At 37.9% G+C, this 12,553-nt stretch overlaps 1 protein-coding gene across 2 annotated transcripts in view; it reads left to right on the top strand.

Moving 5' to 3' along the window:
* The window catches only part of NELL1 (neural EGFL like 1), a 1,014,750-nt gene extending 1,002,952 nt beyond the window's left edge, over positions 1–11,798 (top strand). For both annotated transcript variants that reach the window (XM_043452361.1, XM_043452360.1), the window contains 3 exons: positions 6,621–6,797; positions 9,365–9,589; positions 11,317–11,798. In XM_043452361.1, coding sequence (XP_043308296.1) covers positions 6,621–6,797; positions 9,365–9,589; positions 11,317–11,367 — 453 coding nt within the window. In that variant the 3' untranslated portion in view covers positions 11,368–11,798. The remainder of the gene's footprint in view (positions 1–6,620; positions 6,798–9,364; positions 9,590–11,316) is intronic.
* The last annotated feature ends 755 nt before the right edge of the window (positions 11,799–12,553 follow it).

Here is a 12,553-nt window from a genome sequence, read left to right as displayed (position 1 = left end):
AAAAGTGAACAAAAATGGAAGGAAAGAAAAAGGACCTGCAAGGACAAGTCCAAACGATTAACAAGATAGCAATAAGAACATTCATGATGTTGATTACCTTAAATGTAAATAAATTAAATACTCCAACCAAAAGACATAGACTAGCTGAATGGATGCAAAAACAAGACTTGTATATATGCTGCCTACAAGAGACCCACTTCAGACTTAGGGATATACACATACTGAAAGTGAGGGGATGGTAAAGGGTATTCTATGCAAATATCAATCAAAAGAGAGTAATAGTAGCAATGCTCATATCAGACAAAATCGACTTTAAAGATTATTAGAAGAGGCAAGGAAGGACACTGCATAATAATCAAGGGGTCAACCCAAGAAGAAGATAGAACAATTGTAAATATATATGAACCCAACATAGGAGCACCTTAATATATAGCAAAAATTAAGAGCCATAAAAGGAGAAACCCATAGTTATAGTAATAGTGAGGGACTTGAGAACCCTACTTGCATCAATGGATCGATCACTTAGACAGAAAATCAATAAGAAAGCATAGGCCTTAAATGAGACATTAGACCAGATAGACAATTTATAGAACATTAAATCTGAGAGCAACAGGATACACTTTCCTCTCAAGTACACATGGAACATTTTCCAGGATAGATCACATCTTGGGCCACAAATCAAGCCTTGATAAATTTGAGAAAATTGACATCAAACATCTTTTCTGATCATAACACTATGAGATTAGAACTCAAATATAGGGTGGGGTGGGGGGAGACAGCAAAATGCACAAACACTTAAAGGCTAAAAATATGTTACAAAACTACCAAAGGATCACTGAAGAAATGAAAAAGAAAGTAAAAAAAATCTAGAGAAAAATGACAATGAAAAAAACTATGATCTGAAACCTATAGGACACAGCAAAGACAGATCTAAGAGGGAAGTATATAGCTATATAATCTTACCTTTGTAAACAAGAAGAATCTCAAGCAACCTGACCTGACATCTAAAGCAAGTACAGAAAGAAGAACTAATGAAAGTGAAAGCTAGTAGAATGAAAGAAATTTTAAGATCAGAGCAGAAATGGTGAAATATAGAGGAAGAAAACAATAGAAAAAATCAATGAAACTAAAACCTGGCTTTTTGAAAAGATAAAATAAAACTGATAAACCTTTAGCTAGACTCATCAAGAAAAAAAGCTAAAGAACTAAAAAAAATATATATTAGAAATGAGAAAGGAGAAGTTCCAACTGAACCTACAAGAATATAAACAATCAGGAGACCACTTCAAGCAACTATATGCCAAGGAATAGACAACCTAGAAAAAAATGGATGAATTCTTAGAAAGGTATAATTCCCCAAGTCTAAATCAGGAAGAAATAGAAAATGTAATCAGACCAATTAAAGTACTAAAATTAAATCTCTGATTAGAAAAGTCCTATTAAACAAAAGTCTAGAACCAGATGGATTCACAGGCAAATTCTATCAAACATTTAGAGACGAGTTAACATTATCTCTTTGAAACTCTACCATAAATTTGCAGAGGAAGGAACACTTCCAAGCTCATTCTACAAGGCCACTGTCACCATGAAACAAAAAACAGACAAAAATACCACAGAAAAAGAAAATTACAGGCCAATATCACTAAAGAACATATGTGCAAAAGTACTCAACATATTACTGGTCAATTGAATCCAACAATACATTAAAAGGGTCATACACTGTGATCAAGTGGGATTCATCCCAGGGATTCAGCAATTCTTCAATATCCACAAATCAATCAGTGTGATAAACCACATCAACAAATTGAGGAATAAAAATAATACAACCATCTCAGTAGATGATAAGGCTTTTGCCAAAATTTAACACACCATTTATGATAAAAGGTAAAACAGCAAGTGAACATAGAGGGAATTTCCTCAACATAATAAGGGCCACATATGACAAACCCACAGCTGATATCATTCTCCATAGTGAAAAGCTAAAAGCATTTCCTTTAAGACCATGAATAAGACAAAATGTCCATTCTCACCACTTTGATTCAACATAGTTTTAGAAGTACTAGCCTCGGCAATCAGAGAAGAAAAAGAAACAAAAATATTCCAAAATGGAAAAGAAAACTGTCTTCTGTTTACAGATGACATGATACTATACATAGAAAATTCTAAAGACACTATCATAAACTACTAGAGCTCATCAACGAATTCCACAAAGTTGCAAAATACAAAATTAATGCACAGAAACCTCTTGCATTTCTATACATTAACAATAAAAGATCAGAAACACAAATTAAGGAAACAATTCCTTTTACCATTGCATCTAAACTACCGGACCACCTGACCTGCCTCCTGAGAAATCTGTATGCAGGTCAAGAAGCAACACTTAGAACTGGACATGGAGCAACAGACTGGTTCCAAATCAGGAAAGGAGTGCCTCAAGTCTGTATATTGTCACCCTGCTTATTTAACTTATATGCTGAGTACCTCATGCGAAATGCCAGACTGGATGAAACACAAGCTGGAAACAAGATTGCTGGAAGAAATATCAATAGCCTCAGATATGCAGATGACACCACCCTTATGGCAGAAAGCAAAGAAGAACTAAAGAGCCTCTTGATGAAAGTGAAAAAGGAGAGTGAAAACGTTGGCTTAAAATGCAACATTCAGAAAGCTAAGATCATGGCACTGGCTCCATCACTTAATGGCAAACAGATGGGGAAACAATAGAAACAGTGAGAGACTTGACTTTAGCTTTTGGGCTCCAAAATCACTGCAGATGGTGATTGCAGCCATGAAATTAAAAGAGGCTTGCTCCTTGGAAGAAAAACTGTGACCAACCTAGACAGTATATTAAAAAGCAGAGACATTATTTTACCAACAAAGGTCCATCTAGTGAAAGCTATGGTTTTTCCAGTAGTCATGTATGAATGTGTGAGTTGGACTGTAAAGAAAGCTGAGTGCTGAAGAATTGATGCTTTTGAACTGTGGTGTTGGAGAAGACGCTTGAGAGTCCCTTGGACTGCAAGGAGATCCAACCAGTCCATTCTGAAGGAAATAGGTCCTGAATATTCATTGGACGGACTGATGCTGAAGTTGAAACTCCAATACTTTGGCCCCCTGATGCAAAGAACTGACTCATTGGAAAAGACCCTGATGTTGGGAAAGATTGAAGGCAGGAGAAGGGGTGACAGAGGATGCGATGTTTGAATGGTGTCACTGATGCAATGGACATGAGTTTGAGTAGGCTCCAGGAGTTGATGATGGACAGGGAAGCCTGGCATGCTGCAGTCCATGGGGTCACAAAGAGTTGGACATGACTGAGTGACTGAACTGAACTGAACTAAAAGAATAATCTATCTAGGAATAAACCTTCCTAAGGAGATGAAAGACCTGTAATCTGAAAACTGTAAAATGTTAATGAAAGAAATTGAAGATGATTCAGAGAGGTATTTCATGTTCTTGTATTGGATGAATCAATATTGTGAAAATGATTATACTCCACAAGACAATCTACAGATTTAATGATATCCCTATCAAATTACAAATGGCATTTTTCATAGAACTAGAACAAATGAGACCTAGTTAAACTTAAAAGCTTCTGCATATCAGAATAAACCATAAGCAAAACAAAAGGACAACCCACTGAATGGGAGAAACTATTTGCAAATGAAGTGACCAACAGGGGTGTTATCTCTAAAATACAAGAACAGCTCATGCAGCTCTATGTCAAACAAACAACCCAACCAAAACATGGGCAAAAGATCTCAATAACAGTTTCCCCAAAGAAGACATACAGATGCCAGAAAAGCACATGAAAGGATGCTCAACATCAGTAATTATCAGAGAGATGCAAATCAAAACTACAATAAGGCATTGCCTCACACTGGTCAGAATAGCCATCATCAAAAAATCTATAAACGATAAATGCTGGCAAGGATGCAGAGAAAAAGGAACCCTCCTACACTGTTGGTGGGAATGTAAATTGGTACAACCACTATGGAGAATGGTCTGAAGGTTCCTTATAAGACTAAAAATGGAACTACCATATTATCCAGGGATCCCTCTCCTGGGCATATATCCAGAGAAAACTAAAAATGGAACTGCCATATGATCCAGCAATCCCACTCCTGGGCATACATCCAGAGAAAACTGAACTTCAAGGTACATGCACCCCAATGTTCATTAAAGCACTATTTACAATAGCAAAGACATGCAAGCAACTCAAATGTCCATTGACAGAGGAATGGATAAAGATGTGATACATATATACAATGCAGAACTATTCAGCCATTGAAAAAGAACAAGATAATGCCTTTGCAGCAACATAGATGGACCTAGAACTTATCATATTAAGTGAAGTAAGTCAGAGAAGGATCTCATATGATATTGCTTATGTGTGAAATCTTTAAAAAATGATACAAAACAGAAATAGACAGACATAGAAAACAAATTTATGGTTACTAAAAGGAAAATGAGGGGAAAATTAGGATTATGGATTAAAATAAACACATCATTATATGAAAAATAGAACCAACAGGGACCTACTTTATAGCATAGGGAACTATACTCAAAATCTTGTATTAACCTATAACAGAAGATAATATAATAAAAAGGTATATTTACTTGTAACTGAATCACTTTGTACAGCTGAAAAATAACACAATTTTGTAAGTCAACTATAATTAAAAATAAAAATAATTTAATTTTTTTAAAAAGTGGCAACAATAGCGAAAAGATTTAAAATTATGAGGAATCATCAAAAAATCAGATATGCTTGCTCTAGAGATGAGATGATTCAGAAGAGACATAGAGCTCTCTTCTAAGAATGAAGAATAAAAATGTGATAGAGGGATGAAGAGTTCTTTGATTACCAAGGATGAAAACAAGGATCAGTGAAGATGGGCAAAAAAAAATCCAATTTTTAACATTCAGAATGGTACAGAGTTGCATGAGTAAAATACATTCCATGGTGGTGAGTTCTTCAAGACTGAAGAACTTAGAGCACAGGTTTTGATGACTTTTGAATGTGGTTGCTCTAGACTAATTAAGTATAGGTCAAAATTTGGTTATGTGCCCTCTAGGGTATATTCTGGCCCCGATATTCTCAGGTTTTGTGAATATTTGGCAAAGCGGTTTTAACCATAAAAGGTGGCCATTTGTCTCACCTTAAATTTTTAGCTGTTCATTGTCTGAGGTGAGAAATTACTGTAAGCAACAGTCATATAAATAAGCAGCAGCACTGAGTAATATTCTGTTGTGTATATATACTACATCTTTGTCTATTCATGTCAGTGGACATTTAGGTTGCTTCTGTGTCCTGGCTATAGTTAACTGCACAGCAGGGAGCATTGGGGTACATGTGTCTTTTTGAATTACAGTTTTCTTAGGGCATATGCCCAGTAGTGGGATTGCTGGATCATATTGGATCACTTGTAGTGATGTGGATAAACCTCAAGTCTGTCACACAAAGTGAAGTCAGAAAGAGAAAAATAAATATCATATATTAATACATGCATATGGCATCTAGAAAAATTGTACCGATGAACCTATTTGCAGGGCAGGAATAGAGACGCAGATGTAGAGAACGCACTTGTGGACGCAGGGAAGGAACGGGAGAGGGCGAGACAAATTGAGTAGCACTGACCTATATGTAAAGCAGCTAGCGCGAAGCTGCCGTATAGCGCAGGGAGCTCAGCTTGATGCTCTGTGATGACCATGAGGATGGGATGGAGGGGAGGTGTGAGGGAGGCTTCAGAGGGAGGGGATATATGTATAAAAGTATACGTATAGCTGATTCACAGCAGAAACTAACAGCATTGTAAAGCAATTATACTCCAATTAAGAAAAATAGGAAGGAAACACTGCAAAACATTGTTTCAATGTTTGAATGCTATCGACCTTCAATCCTTTATGAGTAGTCAAGGTCTTTACTCCAGAAATTATACTTTGCTATAATTTGGGGAACTCCCACCTCAAGGTGGAAGGTGGCACCTGTAATAAACATCCTAAAAACTATCTCATAGAAGAAAAATTATTTTGAAACCAGGAAATCTAATGATGCTGCTTAGAGAATTGCTACCTCTGTGATACTGAATGAATCAGTCAGCCTTTCTGAGCCTCGGTTAATTCTTTTGTAAAAAGGGAATAGTCAGACTTCCTCCCATAGCTGAGGCAGAGATAAAATGAGATGAATGCGTTTCCATGTGTCAGGTTATTCACTGTGAACTGGGAAAAGTACAGCAGCATGATTTTCCACTCAAATGAGTCCTTGATCATTCATGCATTTTTAGCTGCTTAGTTATAATTTTACTTAGAAATATGATTTTTAAGAAACATTTAGAAAAAAGTTTCAAGAACATTTCTTTTTTAAACTTAAAAATGTCTCCCTGTTAACACAGACTGCTCTGCAGGCAAGGCGAGGGAAAGGCAGGCTTTTTATACCTGAGTATACATGTGTGCATCTGTTTTGAGCAAAACAGGAGGTGGTCAGGGGGTTACTATGACTGTCAGACAGTTACTATGACTGTCCTATGTGCTCTGTAAAGTGTTTATAACATCAGTTTTCTTCATGAAGCTTATTGCTTCCCTAATGATGAAACCTCCTTAACCTCACTTCTAAATAGGACGGGAAGATATTCTGCCGGCGGACAGTTTGCGATTGCCAGAATCCAAGCGTTGACCTTTTCTGCTGCCCAGAGTGTGACACCAGGGTCACAAGCCAATGTTTGGATCAAAATGGACACAAGCTCTATCGGAGTGGAGACAACTGGACTCATAGCTGCCAGCAGTGCCGGTGTCTGGTATGTCGTCTTCCTTGAGTGTGTTGTCCCTTATACTCTCGAGGGGTTTACAAACTCAGTTGCCTATGGGCTTTAGTTTCCTGCTATTTGTGATCCTGGGCAGGAAGATGTGGGTCCTGTGGCTAGGTAAGGGGCAAATGCTCTTCCAGAAGACATTCATTTTCCACTGTTTAAAACAGCATGCAAGACATTTACATAGGACAAATTTGGCCCAAGTTGCTTTGCAACTGCTACTTTTTAGCAAATCCAGTACAATGAAAATCCCCAAATGACAGAAAGCTATTGAGGCCTTGATCAGGAGTTGTAGTTCTTACAGAGCCAAGTCTTTCATTTCTTGGGACATTACCAATAAAGATTTCAGTATGAGAGATAACAGAACATAGTAGAAATACCAGGGAATGATATTGATTCTAGGCCATAGAGACCTAGAATTCAGTCCTGGTTCTCCCACACACAAGCTCTGTGTCATTAACTTGAGCTAGTCCTAGCATTTCACTTGATCATTCTTTCCTTCAGTGTATACAAGTGGATGAGCACCTATTTTGTAGGGCTGTTGTGAAAATCAGAGGTATGTGTGAATGGCAAATATAGTATTTGACACATAGAAAGTACTTAATGCACAACAGTAACTACTGTTCATGTTTCCTGGGTCAAAAAATTGGTTTCAAGAGCTAAACCGTCATATAGAAAAATGAAGGGTTCCTTTGTATCTAAATATGGGGATACTAAGGGTATAATCAGGTTTGAGAAATTTCAGAGAAAAAACTTAATTTCTGGAACTGGTTCTTTCTGTTGCAGATTATACCACAGACAGAGATTCCTAATGTTTCAAAGACTGTTAAAACACATTATCATAGTGAATATGATATTCTATCTCTGAGGGAATTACAGCCAGTGGAGTTGAGTCATAACTAAGTCAATTTGTAATGGAAACTGTTAGCTGCATTTTGTAATGTAACATTTTCTAAAGTTAATGATTCAGTCTATAGATATTGCATAAAAACAGGCATTCAGAGACATCATGCTGTAAATTTCCTTTGGATTTTCTAAAGTCACCTGGTGAATGTGCAGATAATCTTAGTAGAAATAATTCCTTCTTGATTACTCCTAATGCTGAGGAGTATAAGTTAGATATATTCAAATCATAGCCATTTTTCACATCTCCCATTCAAGAACAAATTCAACACAGCTATAGAATTAGCTCACATATCAGTCTGAAAAATTGCATTTCTAAGAAGCCAGTCTTCAGCACTCAGAAGAACAAGTATTAATTTTAGACATGAAATTTTTACAGAATTTCAAGAGGATCCCCCGCCATTCCAGACCCTAATATTTTCTGGGAAAACTGATGCTAATGAATATAACTTTGTGATGACTTGAGAATATAGTGGGTTATATTTAATGTCAATAATTTGCACATGCCAGATCCCAGATGATGTAACAGTGATCATGATGTGTGTGCTAAGTCACTTCAGTCATGTCTGACTCTGCAACCCTATGGACTATAGCCCACCAGGCTCCTCTGTCCATGGGATTCTCCAGGCAAGAATACTAGAATGGGTTGCCATGCCCTCCTCCAGGGGATCTTCCTGACCCAGGGATTGAACTCATGTCTCTTACATCTCCTACATTGGCAAGTGGGTTCTTTACCACTTGCGCCAGCTGGGAAACCCCATGAGCATGACAGACGTGGGCAATCATGAAGCTAATCAAAGGCCATGATCTTGTGATGCTGACTGAGTTTGAGTATGAGTTTGCATTAATTATAATCAGTGTCATGATAACAGAAGAGGCTACTTGGAGAAACAGATCTGCTATGTGCAGTTCAGTGGGGCCGCAGTTGGCCAGTTTATAGACTACTTGGAGTAGCACTGCACTGCACATTAGTGATGTATCACTAGCCAGACAGAACATTCAAAACCATTCCGAAATGGTTCTCCTGATATTGCACAACCTCAGTTCTAAATCTGACACAAGCACCTCAGTGTGCACAACCTCAGTTCTAAATCTGACACAAGCACCTCAGTGTGATGTTGTTGAAATAGTACAGTGACTCAGGTTCCTCCTTTGACCTTAAGAAAAATAAGTTTCTCTTTATATACTAGCCCTGTATCATCTCTTTGTTCATTTGATTAGCATTTACGGACCAGAACTGTGCTAAGTATCAGGGAGATAAAGGAAAAAGTCCAGAACCTGAAAGCTCAAAACTTAATCTGGAATTGTATTAATAACTACAATAAGGATCAATAAGAATCACTATAAAAAATAATTATGGATTGCCATTGGCACAGAGAGATGGGACCTAACTCTCTCCATGGCTGCAATATAGACAGTCAGCAAAAGCATACTGGAGGAGATGATGTCTGTATTCCTTCTTTAAAGAGGAAGCACGTCATACCCATATAGCATCATACACATAAGGATGCTAAAGTAGGAACAGTCAGTGAGGACAGTCATGGGTATTCCTGAGGATTTCCCTCTCTGGGACTTTGGCCACAGGATTGTGCAAAAAGCTAATGAGGAGGCTTTTTGTTTTGTTTTGTTTTTGTTTTACTTTTTCTCCACAGGAAGGAGAGGTAGACTGCTGGCCGCTCACTTGCCCCAGTTTGAGCTGTGAGTACACAACTGTCCTGGAAGGGGAATGTTGTCCCCGCTGTGTCAGTGACCCCTGCCTGGCTGATAATATCGCCTATGACATCAGGAAAACTTGCCTGGACAGCCATGGCCTTTCGAGGCTCAGCGGCTCAGTGTGGACAATGGCTGGATCTCCCTGCACAACCTGCAAATGCAAGGTAATTGGGTGTCCTGAGGATAACCAGGCCTCGGACATGTGCCAGAGAACACCCACAGGAGGGCCACTCCTGATAGTTCTGAATGCACGGGTTCCCAGGGGCATGGAAACAGGCAGGCATTTGCTTCTCTCCGGAGGTTAATCTGTCTGAATGGGTGGCAGTTGTACTGTGTATAAAGGCAAATTCCAAGTGAACATGGAACAAAATAATCCTCTCTTGCCTGTAAAATATGGAATTTAAATAATTCACCCTAGGCTCAATTATGGCTGATTTAAGCTATTTTGACCTGAATATGGGAAAGAATGGGGGGAAAAAAAAAGATCTATTTTCATCCTGGAAAAAAATTTTAAGCTCTTTCAGGCAACTGTCTATGTTAGAAGAAAGTGTTTTATAAATCTATGAAGTTGTTTGCTTTGTTTAATGATCACAATGCCTAATGCAGGGACTTGAAGCTCCTGCTGTAAGATTTAATTAACTGTGATTATTTTCTTGTCTTTTTGGAGGCATTCCCATGAGGCATCCTCACATGTCTTTAAAATTAAAAACTGACCCCTTCCTCCCTTCTAAGCTTATGGAGAGCTATGACTGTAGTAGACTTTAGGCAGGGTCAAATTTCTGCTGAAACATCTGCTTAAATTCCCGTGATTAAGCATGTTAAAAATATTAATCCATTTGATTCTATCAAATCCTGGCTCAGCTTCAGGCATCAGTGGAAAGATCCTGACTTGCCTTTTTATGCTGTTATAAATGTGGGTTCTTTTTTCTGAGAAGTATTATCTTAAAATGCAGCCCTGATAGGAAAAGGACATCAAACTTCATAAAGCAAAAGTAATGGTCCCGTATTCCTTCAACCCCATCAAACACAATGACCAGGGAATATATAGACCTATGGTATTCAGTATTATTTCTCTGAGGTCAGGTTTGAAATTCATTTAGGAGAATTATAAAGGTATATTTACACTGTGTGTGCACACATGATCAGTTGCTCAGTCATGTCTGACTCTTTGCAACCCCGTGGACTATAGCCCACCAGGCTACTCGGCTACTCTGTGCATGGAATTTCCCAGACAAGAATACTGGAGTGGGTTGCTATTTTCTCCTCAAGGGGATCTTCCAGACTCAGAGACTGAACCAGCATCTCCTATGTCTCCTGCATTGACAGGCAGATTCTTTACCACTGAGCCACCTGGAAAGTCCATATTTAATATTAATATGTGTAATTGATTTCTCATGAATTCCTAATAATTGATATGTACCTTCCCTCTCATAGTCACCACTAGAGAGTCTGTATTTACCCCTAATATGCCTGCCTTTCTGGAAGTCATTTTGGAGTTATTTTCAGGTTCTTTTTGGTATTTTTGAATATTTTTATTAATGGCCATTTATCTTTCAGACTGTTAATTTTGGAAAGAATCTCAATTAGAGTAACTGTAGTGAATAAACTGTGTGAGCAACAAGTTGGAAATACAGAGGAGTCTCAAACATGGTCTGAGTTCAGATGGGGTATATGAAGTTTCACTGCCAGCAGAACCCAACAAGAGGGACCCTGTAGGGTCTCATAAGTCTTGCCTTCCATTTTACTCCTCTTCTGGCATTTTTCTAGTAATCGCTTTTATAGCATTCATGGAACTGGTCTCAAAATGTAACTGATCATTTTGAATGTAAAAGTGGACACTGCGTATTGATTTGTATTCTATGTCTCTGGCTAATGCTTGTGTCTTGCACAGAATGGAAGTGTCTGCTGTTCTGTGGATCTGGAGTGTCTTCATAATAATTGAAGTATTTAAAATGGACTCATCATCGCAGAAGAAAAAAGGACAAAATAACCATCCAACATGATGAAGCAGGAGTTGGTGTTTTGTTTTTTTTTTTAAACCACAGACAATTACCAAAGTTTCCATTTAAGGAAGGTGTTTTGGGGTTGCTTTTTGGACCCACAATGTTGCTCATCCTTGCTAGCCTAGTCTAGGTGACCTACAGTGCATTGCACTTAAGTCTATAATTGTTAAAAAAAAAAAAAAAAGTTTCCCGTGTTGTAAATCACGTTTCCCTTATCAGATCATTTACAGACACATTTAAATGATCTCATGGTAAATGTTGATGTATTTTTGGTTTATTTTGTGTACAAACATAATAGAGACTTGGCTCCTTTTATTTATTTTTTTCTGTATTTTTGGATCAAATTCTACAATAAAGTTGCCTGTTGTGATTTTTGTCCCATCCACTGAATACTTAATATTCAGATCCCTGTGAAATACATTAATGTGTGTATGTACAGCCTAACTGCCTCTTAAATTGCAAACTGTTGGACACATCTAGATCCTCACTCATTCAGCTTAAATCAGCTGAAAGCAATTATGCTATGTTAAAGAAGGGAAAGACCACAGATACAAATAAATAGCTATTTTGAAAAGAACTTTCTCCTCCCTCTTACAAACAAAACGAAACAAAATCTCAAGCCACAAATTAGAAGCAACAATGCTTGCAGCCTTTTCTGGCATTGAAAGAGAAAGTATCTTTGCATTGGTTTTATATAGTATTTAATAACTTACAGGACATCCGTGGGGGCTCAGCTGGTAAAGAATCCACCTGCCATGCGGGAGACCTGGGTTCGATCCCTGGGTTGGAAAGATCCCCTGGAGGAGGGAAAGGCTACCCACTCCAGTATTCTGAGCTGAAGAATTCCATGGGCTATATAATCCATGGGGTTGCAAAGAGTCGGACACGACTGAGTGACTTTCACTTTCACTTTAATAACTGACAAGGGACTTCCATTCCTATTCATACAAGTTGCCATGATAGTATAGGTGCAGGGTATTATTCCTACATTATGTAAGAGTAAATCAATGTATCCCAAACAACCAATTTGTTCAGATCTAGTTGACTTATTGGGATTGTTAATCAGGTCTCCTAATGCCTTCCCAATGATATTTTTGACTAAATCATGCAACATCTTATATGGTA

This window comes from Cervus canadensis, chromosome 29 (assembly GCF_019320065.1).
Source record: "Cervus canadensis isolate Bull #8, Minnesota chromosome 29, ASM1932006v1, whole genome shotgun sequence".
Classification (NCBI taxonomy): Eukaryota; Metazoa; Chordata; class Mammalia; order Artiodactyla; family Cervidae; genus Cervus; species Cervus canadensis.
This window is presented reverse-complemented; position numbering and strand designations above follow the sequence as displayed.